Genomic DNA, 13,550 nt, shown 5'->3' on the forward strand with positions numbered 1-13,550 from the left:
TGCTTAATTTTGATATCTAATTAAGTGGAAAAGTACAGTCCACACTGTAATCCATGGCATCTTAACCAGCTGCTTGGGTATATTTAGAATTAATCTCCACTATGGAATCATCCTAATGTATGCAATTAAGAGTCTGCCGATGGCTAATTAGGTGTATTAGAATCAGACAGCTTTTTTTTTTTTCCTCCATTTTTTTCCCCTTTCATTTTGGACTGTTGTAGACAGAAGAGTCTCTGCCTCCAGAGGTAGTGTTCATGCTACTCAAATCTAGTTAGGAAACAGGGCAACTTCTGAATATGGTAACCTTTGTATTTCCCTGCACGTGTTTCCTTGAATCAACTTGATATAAAAACTTCTAGGATTTCCCGGGGTTTTTTGCAGGGTTTCAGTGACATGAAAGGAAATGGTCGCAGCCTAGGAGAGAGGTGGATACAAAGGTAAATGCACTCTCCAACAGATCAAAGTGGGAAAGCTGAGAGGCACTGCTGTGGGTGCTCTTGTTCATTTGGGGAGGAGAAGAATTATGGCATGAGAGCTTTTAAATGCAGCTGCATTTGCCTCCTCCGTTCTACTTTTGAATGGAGGATCTTCACAGAAAGAATTATTATAAGAGGCACAGGTTTGGTTTGAATATCACATATCCGTAGTAAAGATATACCACCGGCAGCCTTTTACCACTGATAACGATTCTGCATTCATGTGGTTGAGGAATTCTGAGAGCTGTGTTGTTTGATGTTTTTGTTTTGGTTTCATTTTAACTTGGCTAGTCATCCAAGCTGGGGATAGTGTAGAGAGGAAGAAGGGAGGGCTGAGAGGAATCGAAGGGGTTGCCGCTATTGTCAATGAGAAGATAACTGGTCTCCTCCCCAGTGGAACGTATGCCAAGCCATAATGACTTAGCTCTGCTTGAGCCAGCAAACACCAGCCGTGAACTTGGGAGTAAATATTCGCAAACAGATCTTCATTAGCCACAGAGAAAAATAGTGTGGGAGCCTGACTTTCAACCGAACTCTCAGAGCTAGAAATTCAGAGAAGCTGTTTTTCCATGCTGTCAGGAACACAAATTATGCCTAGGTCTTTAAGCATCAGTAGTAAGGATTTCTAATATTATTTGAACGTGGAGTTTCAGGGTCAGCGTGCTATAATTTCATATCTGTGACATGCATCTCATGGATAACATATTTCTTCTACGTTCTTTCATGAATACATATGGCACTTTGTTTTTAATGGCCTATGCTGTAAATCCTTTAACTTCCATTTATGCAGAAGACCTCCTGATTTTTTTTTTTTTTTTTTTTTTTTTCTGCCTCTCCTCCTCCTAGGGCATATGTTAGAGACACTGAGTTATAGTTTCTATTTTAGGAAAATTGAGAAAAGCACACCTGAAGGATTTTCATTTTTTTCTGCTTTACTTGTAACTAGTAATAGTAAGACAAGGAGAGATAACAGTGTTAACTCCACAAACACTGAGTCTATAATAATTAGTGCTTTTATTGGAATTTGTATTTCTATATCAAGGGACCAATTAGGTAACTCTGAAAGTATTTAAAGTTATGTTTTTAAAGGCAGTACAGAAATTATAAGTGATTTTTCTTTTAGAGATCCAAGATAGAATTGATTTTTGGTCATTTCAGTGAAAGTACACAAGATAATCACAACTCCCTTTTGTACGTGGCAGCTTAAATACAATTTTCAAATTTTTAGATTAACTCATATGAAATGACCCAGGTTCTCACAATGCCTGCCATTCTGTGCTTAATGTGTGTGCAGGTGTGGCCTTCACAAATGGGAAAACTGTTACACAAATATATTTTTGACAAGATAACCTGAGCCTTAAAGCCAGCAACTCTACCTTCATTAATGCAAGCAGTATTAGGAGAAATTTTGAACTTTCACCTTACTTGAATAGGCAGTGTTTAATCCAAAATCAGACTGGGGTCCATTGAGCACTTCTGTTTTCCTTCTAGTTTTGTCTTTTGTACTACATCAGTAAAGATAGCTAGATAGATAGACCTTAATATATCTATCTATATTTTAATCTAATTTGCTACAGCTTATTTCTAATTTATTCAGTATGTGGAATGTGCTTTTTAAAAGATTCTTACTATATTAGACTCTAATGTTAGATTACAAATAACAGAAATGAAGCAACCATAGCAGTTACTATTCTTTTTTCCTTTTTTCTTTTTCTTTTTTTTTTTTTTTTTTTTTAGATGGAGTCTCGCTCTGTCACCCAGGGTGGAGTGCAGCGGTGCAATCTCAGCTCACTGCAACCTCCGCCTCCTGTGTTCAAGCGATTCTCCTGCCTCAGCCTCCTGAGTAGCTGGGAATACAGACCCATGCCACCATGCCCAGCTAATATTTATGTAATTAGTAGAGACGGGGTTTCCGCATGTTGGCCAGGCTGGTCTCGAGCTCTTGACCTCAAGTGATCCACCCTCCTCGGCCTCCCGAAGTACTGGGATTACAGACATGAGCCACCACACCTGGCCAGCTAAGTCACTAATTATAAATTTCCTTTAATTGTGGAACATTCCCAAGAAAAGCAGTTCAGTTCACCTTTAAAAATATTATTATTAAACTTCATGTGTGGGAAAAATAAAATATAATAAAATAAAAATAAAATATAAAAATTTATTTTATATTTTAAATATATTTTCGAGTTAGAAATAGTGAAAATCAAATCTTAAAAAATAGAAAGGAAGGCAGAAGTTCCAATAATTTGTTATTGTTTGAAAAAAGTTAACCAAAAATTACAGCTGGGATTGCCTCTTCGACAGTTTTAAAGAGTTTTAGAGTCACGCCTATCTCTTTTTGAAGCCCAACAAATGACATTCTCTACTAATAACTTATTGGTTAGTTTATTAAAACTTTGCATGACTTAAAAAGCATATTTTTGATCCTAAAATTTATATTCACAAAATTCATCTGCTTGTGTTTCTCCTCATATCTCTATTTTCAATGAAAAATTATAATCTTTAACAGAATAATTTTCTCATGAATCCAAACTCTCAGCTAGCCATAAATGTAAAAACAAAGCTCATACCAAAACAATGTGATACTGGTTCTGACCTATTAAAAAATATTTTTGGTTCCTGCTTCATTTCCTCAAGGTCTTACCTGATTTCTTTTAGATTTAAATAGATTCTGCTTGACTTGCCCAGATTATTTGCATAGAGCTATCTATAGTTAGGCTGGTTCCCACAGCAGATAGAAATGGTTCCTCTTCAAAATTATTATGTAAGAATGGATATACAAACTGGTTTGATAAACCTGAAACGTGTCTAAGTGGCATTTAAATTACATTAACACCTGTGTGTACAGACACAGTGAAAGGACATAACAGACAAGAACCCTCTTTGCTGTTTGTAACTGTCTCATCTGCTGCTTTATAACAGGAAGGGCCCTTACTCCCTCAGTGCTGCAATGACTGTAGTGTGGCAAGTACTTCTGACAAGTGAGCGTTTACCTAGTAAGGACTCATTGTTCTAAACTGGACTGAGAAGGAGACGCCTTATGTATGCTTTTCTGTTGCCTTGTCTCCTCTGCTGTTTTTGATTCAGAGAGAAGCAGCACATAATGATAAAATCCCAGGATTTCTCAATCTTCTTGCAAAATTTTTGGTGTGGAAAATGTTCTTATGAGAAGCTCCTTCTTAGACTTAACAAAAATTAGGTTGGGATCGCCTAAAAATTTACGTTAATAAATGTAGACACACAATGTTTTATTCCTGCAAGTAGAAAGAAGCAATGAGCATTGAATTAACTAGATTAGTATTTCAGAGGTTTAAAATCTGAGCTACAGAATATAAATATGTGTGTGTGTGTGTGTGTATATATATATATAGTCAAAATAATTATACAACCAGGTTAGGTAGATAAATTAATGACAGTACTTATAAATAACAAAAAAGCAATTGTGACATTATCATGAAGTCTGTTGTGTATGGTTACTTATAAATATAGCAGAAGCAGCTAGTCCATATGACTGAAACATCAACTTTACTTATAAATTGAAGAGAACCGACTGAGGTTAATAAATTTAGGCAGGACTTTATCAGAGTCTAAGTGGCTCCAAATAAAAATCCTATATACCATATAGACACTTATAAGCAAAGAGTTTTATACAAAATCAGTGCCTTAATAAACATTCATTGTATTAATGAAAAAGCATTAGGCACCCCTTTTTATTATATGTTTATTTATTTTCTGTGGGGGAGGGATCTGGTTTCTGGAATGGTCTTTTCATTCCCTAACCTCCCATCTTTTTGAAAGCCAGTCAATGAGCTGCTGAGGAATTATCTGTTCATTCATTTAGCACATATTTACTGAGCACCAGCTGTGTGACAGGCACTGTTTGAGGAGCTGGAGATATATAGCAGGAAACAAATCAGAGATCTCTACCCTGAAGAGCTCATCTAGAACATGGCAAACCACTGTCCGTAGGATACAGATATATCTATCAAGCAGCACATCTTCACATCCACTCCCTTACTTCAGGGGTGACTTACACCCAACTCTGTGTCTCCTGCTTATGTCTTCATCTTCACTTTTATATCTTACAAATGCTCTTAGATGCTACCCAGTGGCAATGAGAAAGGAAAGAAGTGTGTGTATTTGAGAATGATTTCACAAGTATAAAAGAGAAAACTTGTTGATAGATTAATGAAGGGCCAAGAGTGAGGCGGCCAAGAGTGAGGTGGCAGGTGGATAACAGTGCTTAGGGAGGGAGTGGAGCTGTGGGTTTTGACATTAGGATTAGGAAAATGAGCTCACTTAACATGTTAGGATGTCCATGGAAGAGTTACTAGGGGAAGATTTTTTAGGAAATATGCAGGAAAAGGGAAAAGGAACAAACAGTCAAAGAAATTCTATGTTCTACCAGAGAGTTTCAGTTTTATCTTGTAGGAGATATGGAAACCAAGAAAGCATTTTGATGAGTGGATGGCATAGGTTTTATATTTTAAAGATTGCTTGACTAGCCATGGGTAGGATGGAAGAAAGCAATACCAGATATAAAAGGATTTTGGTAAGGAGGCTGTTGAAATTTACCCCAAAAAGATGATGAAGGCCTAGACAAAACTGGGGTGGGGAGAGGAGGAGAGAAAGTGATGGATATGGATACATTTAGGAGAATGTGTACAACCAAGCTTCGAACTCTCCTTTTCTGCATAGACATGTACTTGTATCCATCCTTGCAATACTTTTCTTTTTTGGTTGTTATGGTCTTATCCACTTTTACTGTGCTATACAATCTTAGATGACAAGGATTATGTCATATTCATCATGCATATTCCAATGGTACTGAGCATTGAGTTTCACTTATAATAGATGCTGTAAATATTAGTTGATCTGAATTTTGTCACAGTAGAACCATTGGAAGCCTAATAATTTAGGGCTGAAATAAACCTTCAAGAATAATTTTTCTACCTTCTAGTTTTACAGATGAGAAAGCAGGAACCAGCAAAGTAGAGTCATTCCTCAGAGTTTTACAGTTCCTGTGGCAGAGGTGGCACCCAATTCTAGGTCTATTTATTCCCAGGCCATGACTTTTGTCTGAGGTACTCACCATTACCTAGACAGCCTTGTGCTTCATGGAATTAGCTCTGTTTGTTATTCTGAATTAGAAACTGTTGGAACTGGAAGATTCCTCAGAAGTGCGTAGTCTGTAGTTTGCAATTGGCAGATAAGAAGGTCACCTGTGGGTCTGTGTTAGTTTGCTAAGGCTGCTAAAACAAAGTACCAAAGACTGGGTGGCTTAAACCACAGAAATATATTGGCTCACAGCTCTGGAGGTTGGATGCCCAAGAGCAGGTGGCAGGAGGTTTGGGTTCCTTCTGCAGGCTCTTCAGGAGAATCTGGTCCATGCTTCTCTCCTGTCTCTCCTGGCTTCTGGTGGCCTCAAGCATCCCTTGGCCTGTAGGTAGTGTTCTCCCTGTAGGACTCGATGTCAGGTAGAGTCTTGACATCGTCATCCCTCTGCACATGTCCATCTCTGTGTCCAAATATCCCCTTTTTATGAAGATAGTCATATTACATTAGGGCCTACATTAATGACCTCATCTTAATGTGATCATCTACAAAGACCCTATTTCCAAATAAGGTCATGTTCCCAGGTCCTGGAGGTTAGGACTCTAACATCTTTTGGGCGGGATGGCACAAGTCAGCTCATCACAGGGGCAAAGTTAATACCATTGGTTGTAGTCAGATCTCTAGACCTCAAAGTTATAGTTCCCCTCACTATCTTCTCCCCTCAGACATCACTTCATGACTATAAACCTTTATCTTATGGGTATTTGTTGCTAAATGTTTTCCACAGACTCTTTAAAGGCTTGTTGAAATGTCTGTCAGCCTTCTCCAGAGTTCAACATAGAGTCTGTATGTGTTTATTTTGGAGGCTTGAATTTTAAATTATTAGACCAAATTTGATGTGGACCCCTTGAAAATTTCCTGAAGAGGATAGTGTTTAGACATCTGATTCCAAAGTGGGACTGGTTTTCTATGGACCACTGGTCGGTTTCCTGAAGCACTCTATGATATTTCTTGACCTGGTTCTACCAGTGCATTGGTAAAGCAAGTCAGATTCAAGCATGGATCCTTTTTCTTTCAGATCAGAAGTGCAGCTTCCAAATGGTATTTTTCCCTATTCAGTATCCATCTAATTCCAAAGTGAAACTGAAAAATGCCCTTTTTAAAGATATTTTTTAGAGTCCTACATTATATGGCGTTGCTTTCTTTTTTTCTTGATGGTCAAACAAATTTCAGTCACATCAAAAAAGAGAGCTTTCCAGGCAGAACTTATTTTCAACTAGTAAAAAATAAAGGTTGTAGGAAAAGAAAGCCATTAGATTTCCCTCTTTAAGGCAGCTCAGCCTATACTTGACTCCATGCCCTCCAACAATTTTTCTTTCTTCTTGGCTTAGATGAAAGGACAAGAGAAGTAAAGTTGAGGTCAGGTAAGAGGGAGCTTGGGAAAAGCTAAGGGAATTATTTCAGATCCTCTCCAGTCGTTCAGAAGTAGTAGGTAAGTAGGAGTAAGTAAGGACTTCCAAAGAGGAACTGCACACTCTGTATAGATGGTCTTTACATTCTTATTAGGCATTCATCGGCCCTGTCTCTAGTACTTTTCAAAGTAGGTTGGCAGTTGTTAAAAAATCACCCACTTACAAGAAACGAAATGAAACAAAACAAAACCTCTTGTCATCATATTGAGTCTTTCCTGTATTGTCACTTGAAATATTTTTTCTTAGCTGCTATTATATTTTAAATTTTTCTAGCAAGCTGACTGGAAAACCAGGAATAATTGCTAAAGAAAGCAGTTCACCACTTCTGTGGGAGCATGTTTTCAATTTCTGTTTGTATGATTGGGCTAATTGTAAACTCATTTGGTTGTTTATATAATCAGCATGAGTGGTCAGTGGTCAATTGGACCTATAAATTCAGTTAACAATGATAATTCTGTTTTGGACTGGTAGATATTACCTTCGCGTTTCTGTTCTCCTCTCCTTTAGTTCCTCACAACTACTTAGATCATTTGCTCAGTTTTATAGAAGGTGGTCACTTCTGTCTTTATATACAAAATTGTATTAAAACCTGAGTCCTGCCTTTTAGATTTTGGGAATATGTACTTGTCTTGTTTAACCGCTATTTTAAAATAATAGTTCCATAAAATCAATGTGAAACCTACTTAAAGTATAAAAACAGAGCTAAAGAAATAGATTTCTTATGGAATCAACAAATGTTGAAACAAATGATTAAATTAGCTAGCAAGGGAGCTATTTTCCATTTTTGTCAATTACTCTTACATTTCACCCAATTGTGATTGAATCTAAATTATTGAAATCTGGATTATGGTCAGCCCAAAAGAGTAAAGGTACAAAGAAGAGTATTATAGGTATTGTATCTAAAGCTTAAGCACAAACATAATATAATCATTATCATCCCTTTTAAAGAAAAATTTTAAATAAATTTTAAATAAAATGCTTCTGATAGCACCATGTAGATGTTCCAGCTTTCACTTCTGCAGTTAACCATCTGTAGATGTTTAACTCTAGCTCCTACTGAGTTCCAGTTCATGAAAAAAAATCTGTGTGCATATATATATAAAGTCTCCTGCAAGGGACTATATATATATATGACTTACATATATATATATATGACTTACATATATATATATATATATATATACGTATAAAGTTTCCTACAAGTCCCTGAGCTGTGTGTTTTGTGAATCATAAGACAAAGTGATATGTCTGCCCCATATGTGAAAAGAACATCTGGCTTAAAAATACAAGATAAGTTTATCTCTAACAAGGGTTATGCATCTGTGTGTCTATTGGTAGCAAAAACTAAATGTTAGTGCCACTGTTATTCTTTTATTCTCTGAGTCTTGTAAACATCAGGTTTATTTGTACAGGAAAGAAAAGAATCTAGCTTACATTGCATTGCTCAATCAGCTTCTCAAAATGAACTTCATTTGTGATCTCAGTGAGTCATTATGGCGTAATTATAGTTCTAGTATGATATGCTATTTGTTGAAAAATGTTGATTTTTTTTTTTGTGGAACAGGAAAACTACAATTCAAAAACTGTGATCAGTCAAATCAATGCCATGATTAACTGATATTAACGGATGCCCTGAAGATTTAAAATGCTTGCCCTCTATTTCAAGAAAGCAGCCGAGAAGAAAATGCCTAGCAGGGGTTAAACCCAAATGCCTGCACTGCAGCCTATTTCTGTCAACACTCTGTTCGGGAAATAAACATTTATGCTTTCTGAAATGAAAGTGTATTTTTGAAGACTAGCCGTCAGATATTTTTTGCCCTTCACACTTTCAAACGCTTAGCCTTTTTTGTAAGTTGACTGCAAAGTGCATCAGTTTGCCAGGCTAAAAAAAAAAAAAAAAAAAAGTGCTTGACGAGTGCCCATGGCACCACTGTCAACCTCCGAAGTTTCCAGTAGAAGAAGGCAAGACGGTTGGCACAAAACATGCTTTCTTCAAGCCTATTACCTCAGGGGTACCTGCCTCTTGAGAAGCTTTTCAATCCTTCCAAATGATGTTATTCCCAACTGTCATCTGGTTTATTTGGAGCACACTGTATTGCAGATAAACATGCTATTTAACTGCGGGTCAAGGTAGAGAGTCATTCTGCAAGCAAAATGCCTGAGATACATTAAATGGCACTGACTCTAGGACAGAGATGAAGAGAGATCCGAGTTGTCAGTGATATGCACGGAATGGGCTGTAGCTGGGGAAGAAAAAATGTGCCATGGTATCAGTGTATTTTAAAAAGCTGTAATACGGCTGAACATTTAAAACTATAACCTGTCACACACCAAAGATTAAGGTCCCAGGATGTACAAAACATGAAGTTCAAACGACACAACTACGAAGCATATTTTATTTCACTTGGGAAAGAGGTTTCTCTCCAAAGATAGCTAAATATTACAGATGATGAAGACCTCTAACTCATAGCCCAAGAGCTATAAAATACTGTTCAATGCCTGATAAAAACACAAACAAGTAATTATCATTTGGATACAAGCATGTGTAAGCCAATAGAGCAATTATGTTTTAAGAAAATTCCTTCAACTCGGCTTATTAAAATGTGCATTTTCATTTAGGCCCTGGTTATTTAGAATTTTAGACATTGCTCAGGTCTATTGATAAAAATGTTATTTTATCCATGTGTTTTATGTATGTGCAACATAGCTAATACTCCTGAAGAAAAGGTAAAATAATTTTATGTAATTAAGATAAAATTTCTGTTATGTATTTGGCCTCCTCCTTAGTGACCAGATGAACGTGACTATCCTGTAACAAGGCTGTCTAACTGCTGCTCAGGCATTTGGACAGGAGAGCTCTTTGTACTAGCTTCCAGATTGCAGTGGTGTGGTAGGAAAGGGTTAAAATGAGAGCCAGCAATTTCTAGACCAAGAAAAGATAGACGTTCAGACTTTTATTTTATTTTGTAAGCATAGATTGTCCTTTTTCCTTTGGATTTGCAAAAATTATACTTCCTTTAATCAGCTGAAATATACTTAAGGATATCAATCAAGCAAACGTGTCAAACCTTTTGTGCCATATCCATCTCCCCATGCTTCCTGACCAAAAAAGGAGAGTTTTTCCTTCCCCTTTTTTCCTTCTCTTTATTTCACAGAGAAGCGAAAGGAAAAAGTTAGGGTTGCAGGAAGGATAAACACACACACACACACGCACACACATACGCACACACAACCATCAATATAGAAGAACTAAATTGCAGGATCAACTTTAAAAATGAAATTTTATTGTTTTTTGCTTAATTAAACCCTAAAGAAGTGTGTGAAATGTTGTTATGGCTGGAACATTGTTAATTGTAAATCACAGGGACAAAGGGGGCCCGGTACAACTTTAAAGTTTCCGTGCACGTAAATGTCGATAGCGTGCCTTCTCCATCATCAGCACTAAATTCACATTGATGCCTCTTTTCTTCTCCGTATTGATCCTTCCATGAGAACGTAGATTTGTATCTGTTAATTAATGCGTCCTGAAACAGCGTTTGTATTAATCAGGCAGATAAGAAAAATTGGATGCCTGCACCCCCCTGACAACCGTAAAAGTGCTGGCCCTGATAAAATCGTGGATGGACCTCAATAAAAAAGTTCCTCCTTCCACTCAATAAACTAATCATCCTGCTTTTAATTATTCGGCAGAAAGATGTGTGGAGATTGGAGAATGTGTAAATCTATTTACTAACAGCAGTGTCTGGGAGGGAGAATAGGGCTGTCACAGGAAGGTGCTGCGGGCTACACACTCTGTCCATCTGCTGCTGCAGAAAAACTGCGGCTTGGGAGCATGAAAAGGAACAAGAAAACTAAGGCAAATTGAAAAGACCCATTCATTTTTGCTCATAACTTTCCAGATGATTTTTTCTTTTAATTTACACAAGAAATTTTTACTTAGTATGTTTTCTTGAGGTCGATATTTGGATTTGCATTGCACCTTTTTTCCTTGGAGGGGGATAGAAAAAAGAGCAATGTGGTTTTCTGTTTGTTTGTTGTGAATATAACATTGCTGAAATTAAAAGCATCTGGAGCCTAACCTATTTAGGTTAAATAATTAGTTTTCTCTGTTGAATCGCTGTTTAAAATGTTATCAGCTTTTATATCTCTAAGAGGATATTTATTAATTTAACCCCAAACGCAATGAGAAAAACAGAATAAGAAAAAACTTACACAGCCAGTCCAAAATAAATCCTGTCAAATAACATGTAAGCACCATGATAAACAAAAAGAAATGCATTTTTATATATACCTTAAAGACTCCCTTAAGAAAAGCTTGACTCATCCCTTTCGATGATTTCATTAAGCACTTATAATTAATGGTACCAAATGGCAAACCACTATTTTTCACCAATAGGTCAGGAAATCATTTCCTTTTCTTTACTGTGCTAATATCATATGGGATATGCACAATTTGATATGAATGAAAAGGACAGCAACAGTGACCATAAGCAGTAGCCTAAAAAGTTTGGTCACCAGTGGCTATTTATGATTTGGGTAATAATGTCTAGAAAGGGAGTAAAAATAGATTTCTTATTTTTTTTTTTTTTTTTTTTATTTTTTTTTTTGTTGAGACGGAGTCTCGCTCTGTCATCCAGGCTGGAGTGCAGTGGCCGGATCTCAGCTCACTGCAAGCTCCGCCTCCCGGGTTTACGCCATTCTCCCGCCTCAGCCTCCCGAGTAGCTGGGACTACAGGCGCCAGCCACGTCGCCCGGCTAGTTTTTTTTTTTTTTTTTTTTTGTATTTTTTAGTAGAGACGGGGTTTCACCATGTTAGCCAGGATGGTCTCCATCTCCTGACCTCGTAATCCGCCCGTCTCGGCCTCCCAAAGTGCTGGGATTACAAACAATAGATTTCTTAAGTTGCATTATTAAAAGCGGCCCTTCCTTTCTGTAGAATTACTGGTGGCAGGAGCTTAAATGATGGTACCACTGTCCTCAGAAGCCATGAGGTGGGTAGTTACCCTTAGAAGTCTTAGGCAGACACTTGGAAATAAAAGTGAAGTTTTAAGAAACATTTCTTTTTTAGGACTTGGGAAAAGCTTCTGATCATCAGATATCCACTTTAGAATACAGATCTAGTTCCTCTGATATATAAATATATATCTTCACTCCTAAGTAGGCTTAATTGTACTGCTTCCTCTTTCTCTATTGAACAGCATTTTCTTTTTAGTTTTTTTGCGTATGTTTTCTCAAGCTCAGAGGAACTTTAAATATGCATGTATGAATGCATCGCAGATTTGCAGAAAAGAATTGATCACATAGGTAATTCAGATAAAAATAACATATATTAATCATACAGCAACACTTACTGAATTACAGATTATAACCGAATGTTTAGGTAGGTGATATTTTATATTTCCCAAATACAAAATTTAAGATACAAGTTAATTTCTCTTGCTCAAGGTGAGAGAGCCAGTAGCTGAGCGGAGCCAGTAGCTGAGTGGAGCCAGTATTTACATTCAGAATCTGACTCCTTTGCACCAAACCCTGTTACCTTTATTTATATTTAACTTTTTAAATAATTGGATCTTAATAACAATAGTGAATGGGGCTTTTCTATTTGGTGAGGAGGCCAGGCTGCTAAGTTTTCCACTTTCTTTTATACCAATTATCACTAATTTTAAAAGAAATTCATGTTAAATAGCAGTGAGGGGAAATAGCCAATTAAGAAGGCTCACCTAGTTGTAACTCATCATCCGTTGTGCTTGTAACTATTAATATTATACAGAAATGTTTCCAAGTTGTGCTGAGCTCTATGGCCTAAATTGTTTGTTTACCTTTTATTTTTAGCTGCTGCTTCTCCTTCTCCTTCTTCTTCTTCTTTTTTTTTTTTTTTTTTTACTTTTATGTTGTTTTCCAATAGTAGTTTTTAGAGATGAGATAGTTGAAAATCTGACTTCTTATAAGAGGTTCCTAAAGACTTCAACCAGAAATCAAGTATATTTAAAGATTACATGGTATTTTCTTCTTGAATGAAAGAAAACAACATCTCTATAATATTCCCCTAAGCTGTGTCTATGAAACTTATAGAAAATACCCACAAATTGAAGAAACTGGTTTATAACTTTCACTTTGCTGTTCTCAAAGTGATCCAGGGGAAATTTTAGGAGCTTCTAATCAAAGCTCAGCATAATTTTGAGCACTGATGCAGAAGCCAGCTACCATATGAAACTAATGTTGCATTATGAAATTATGGCTTTAAAGTAACTTGATCTGCCCATCTTTCCATGCAGGCTTCTCCACGCTGTCCCTGGCGGACCAGATGAGCCTTCTGCAGAGTGCTTGGATGGAAATTTTGATCCTTGGTGTCGTATACCGATCTCTTTCGTTTGAGGATGAACTTGTCTATGCAGACGATTATATAATGGACGAAGACCAGTCCAAATTAGCAGGCCTTCTTGATCTAAATAATGCTATCCTGCAGCTGGTAAAGAAATACAAGAGCATGAAGCTGGAGAAAGAAGAATTTGTCACCCTCAAAGCTATAGCTCTTGCTAATTCAGGT

General features: G+C 36.9%; 1 protein-coding gene across 2 annotated transcripts in view; it reads left to right on the forward strand.

Annotated features, from left to right (window-relative positions):
* The window catches only part of ESRRG (estrogen related receptor gamma), a 226,144-nt gene that overhangs the window by 196,939 nt on the left and 15,655 nt on the right, over nucleotides 1-13,550 (forward strand). For both annotated transcript variants that reach the window (XM_010366505.2, XM_010366471.2), the window contains one exon: nucleotides 13,279-13,548. In XM_010366505.2, the coding sequence (XP_010364807.1) occupies nucleotides 13,279-13,548 (270 nt within the window). The remainder of the gene's footprint in view (nucleotides 1-13,278; nucleotides 13,549-13,550) is intronic.

The sequence above is a fragment of the Rhinopithecus roxellana genome, chromosome 8 (assembly GCF_007565055.1).
Source record: "Rhinopithecus roxellana isolate Shanxi Qingling chromosome 8, ASM756505v1, whole genome shotgun sequence".
Lineage (NCBI taxonomy): Eukaryota > Metazoa > Chordata > Mammalia > Primates > Cercopithecidae > Rhinopithecus > Rhinopithecus roxellana.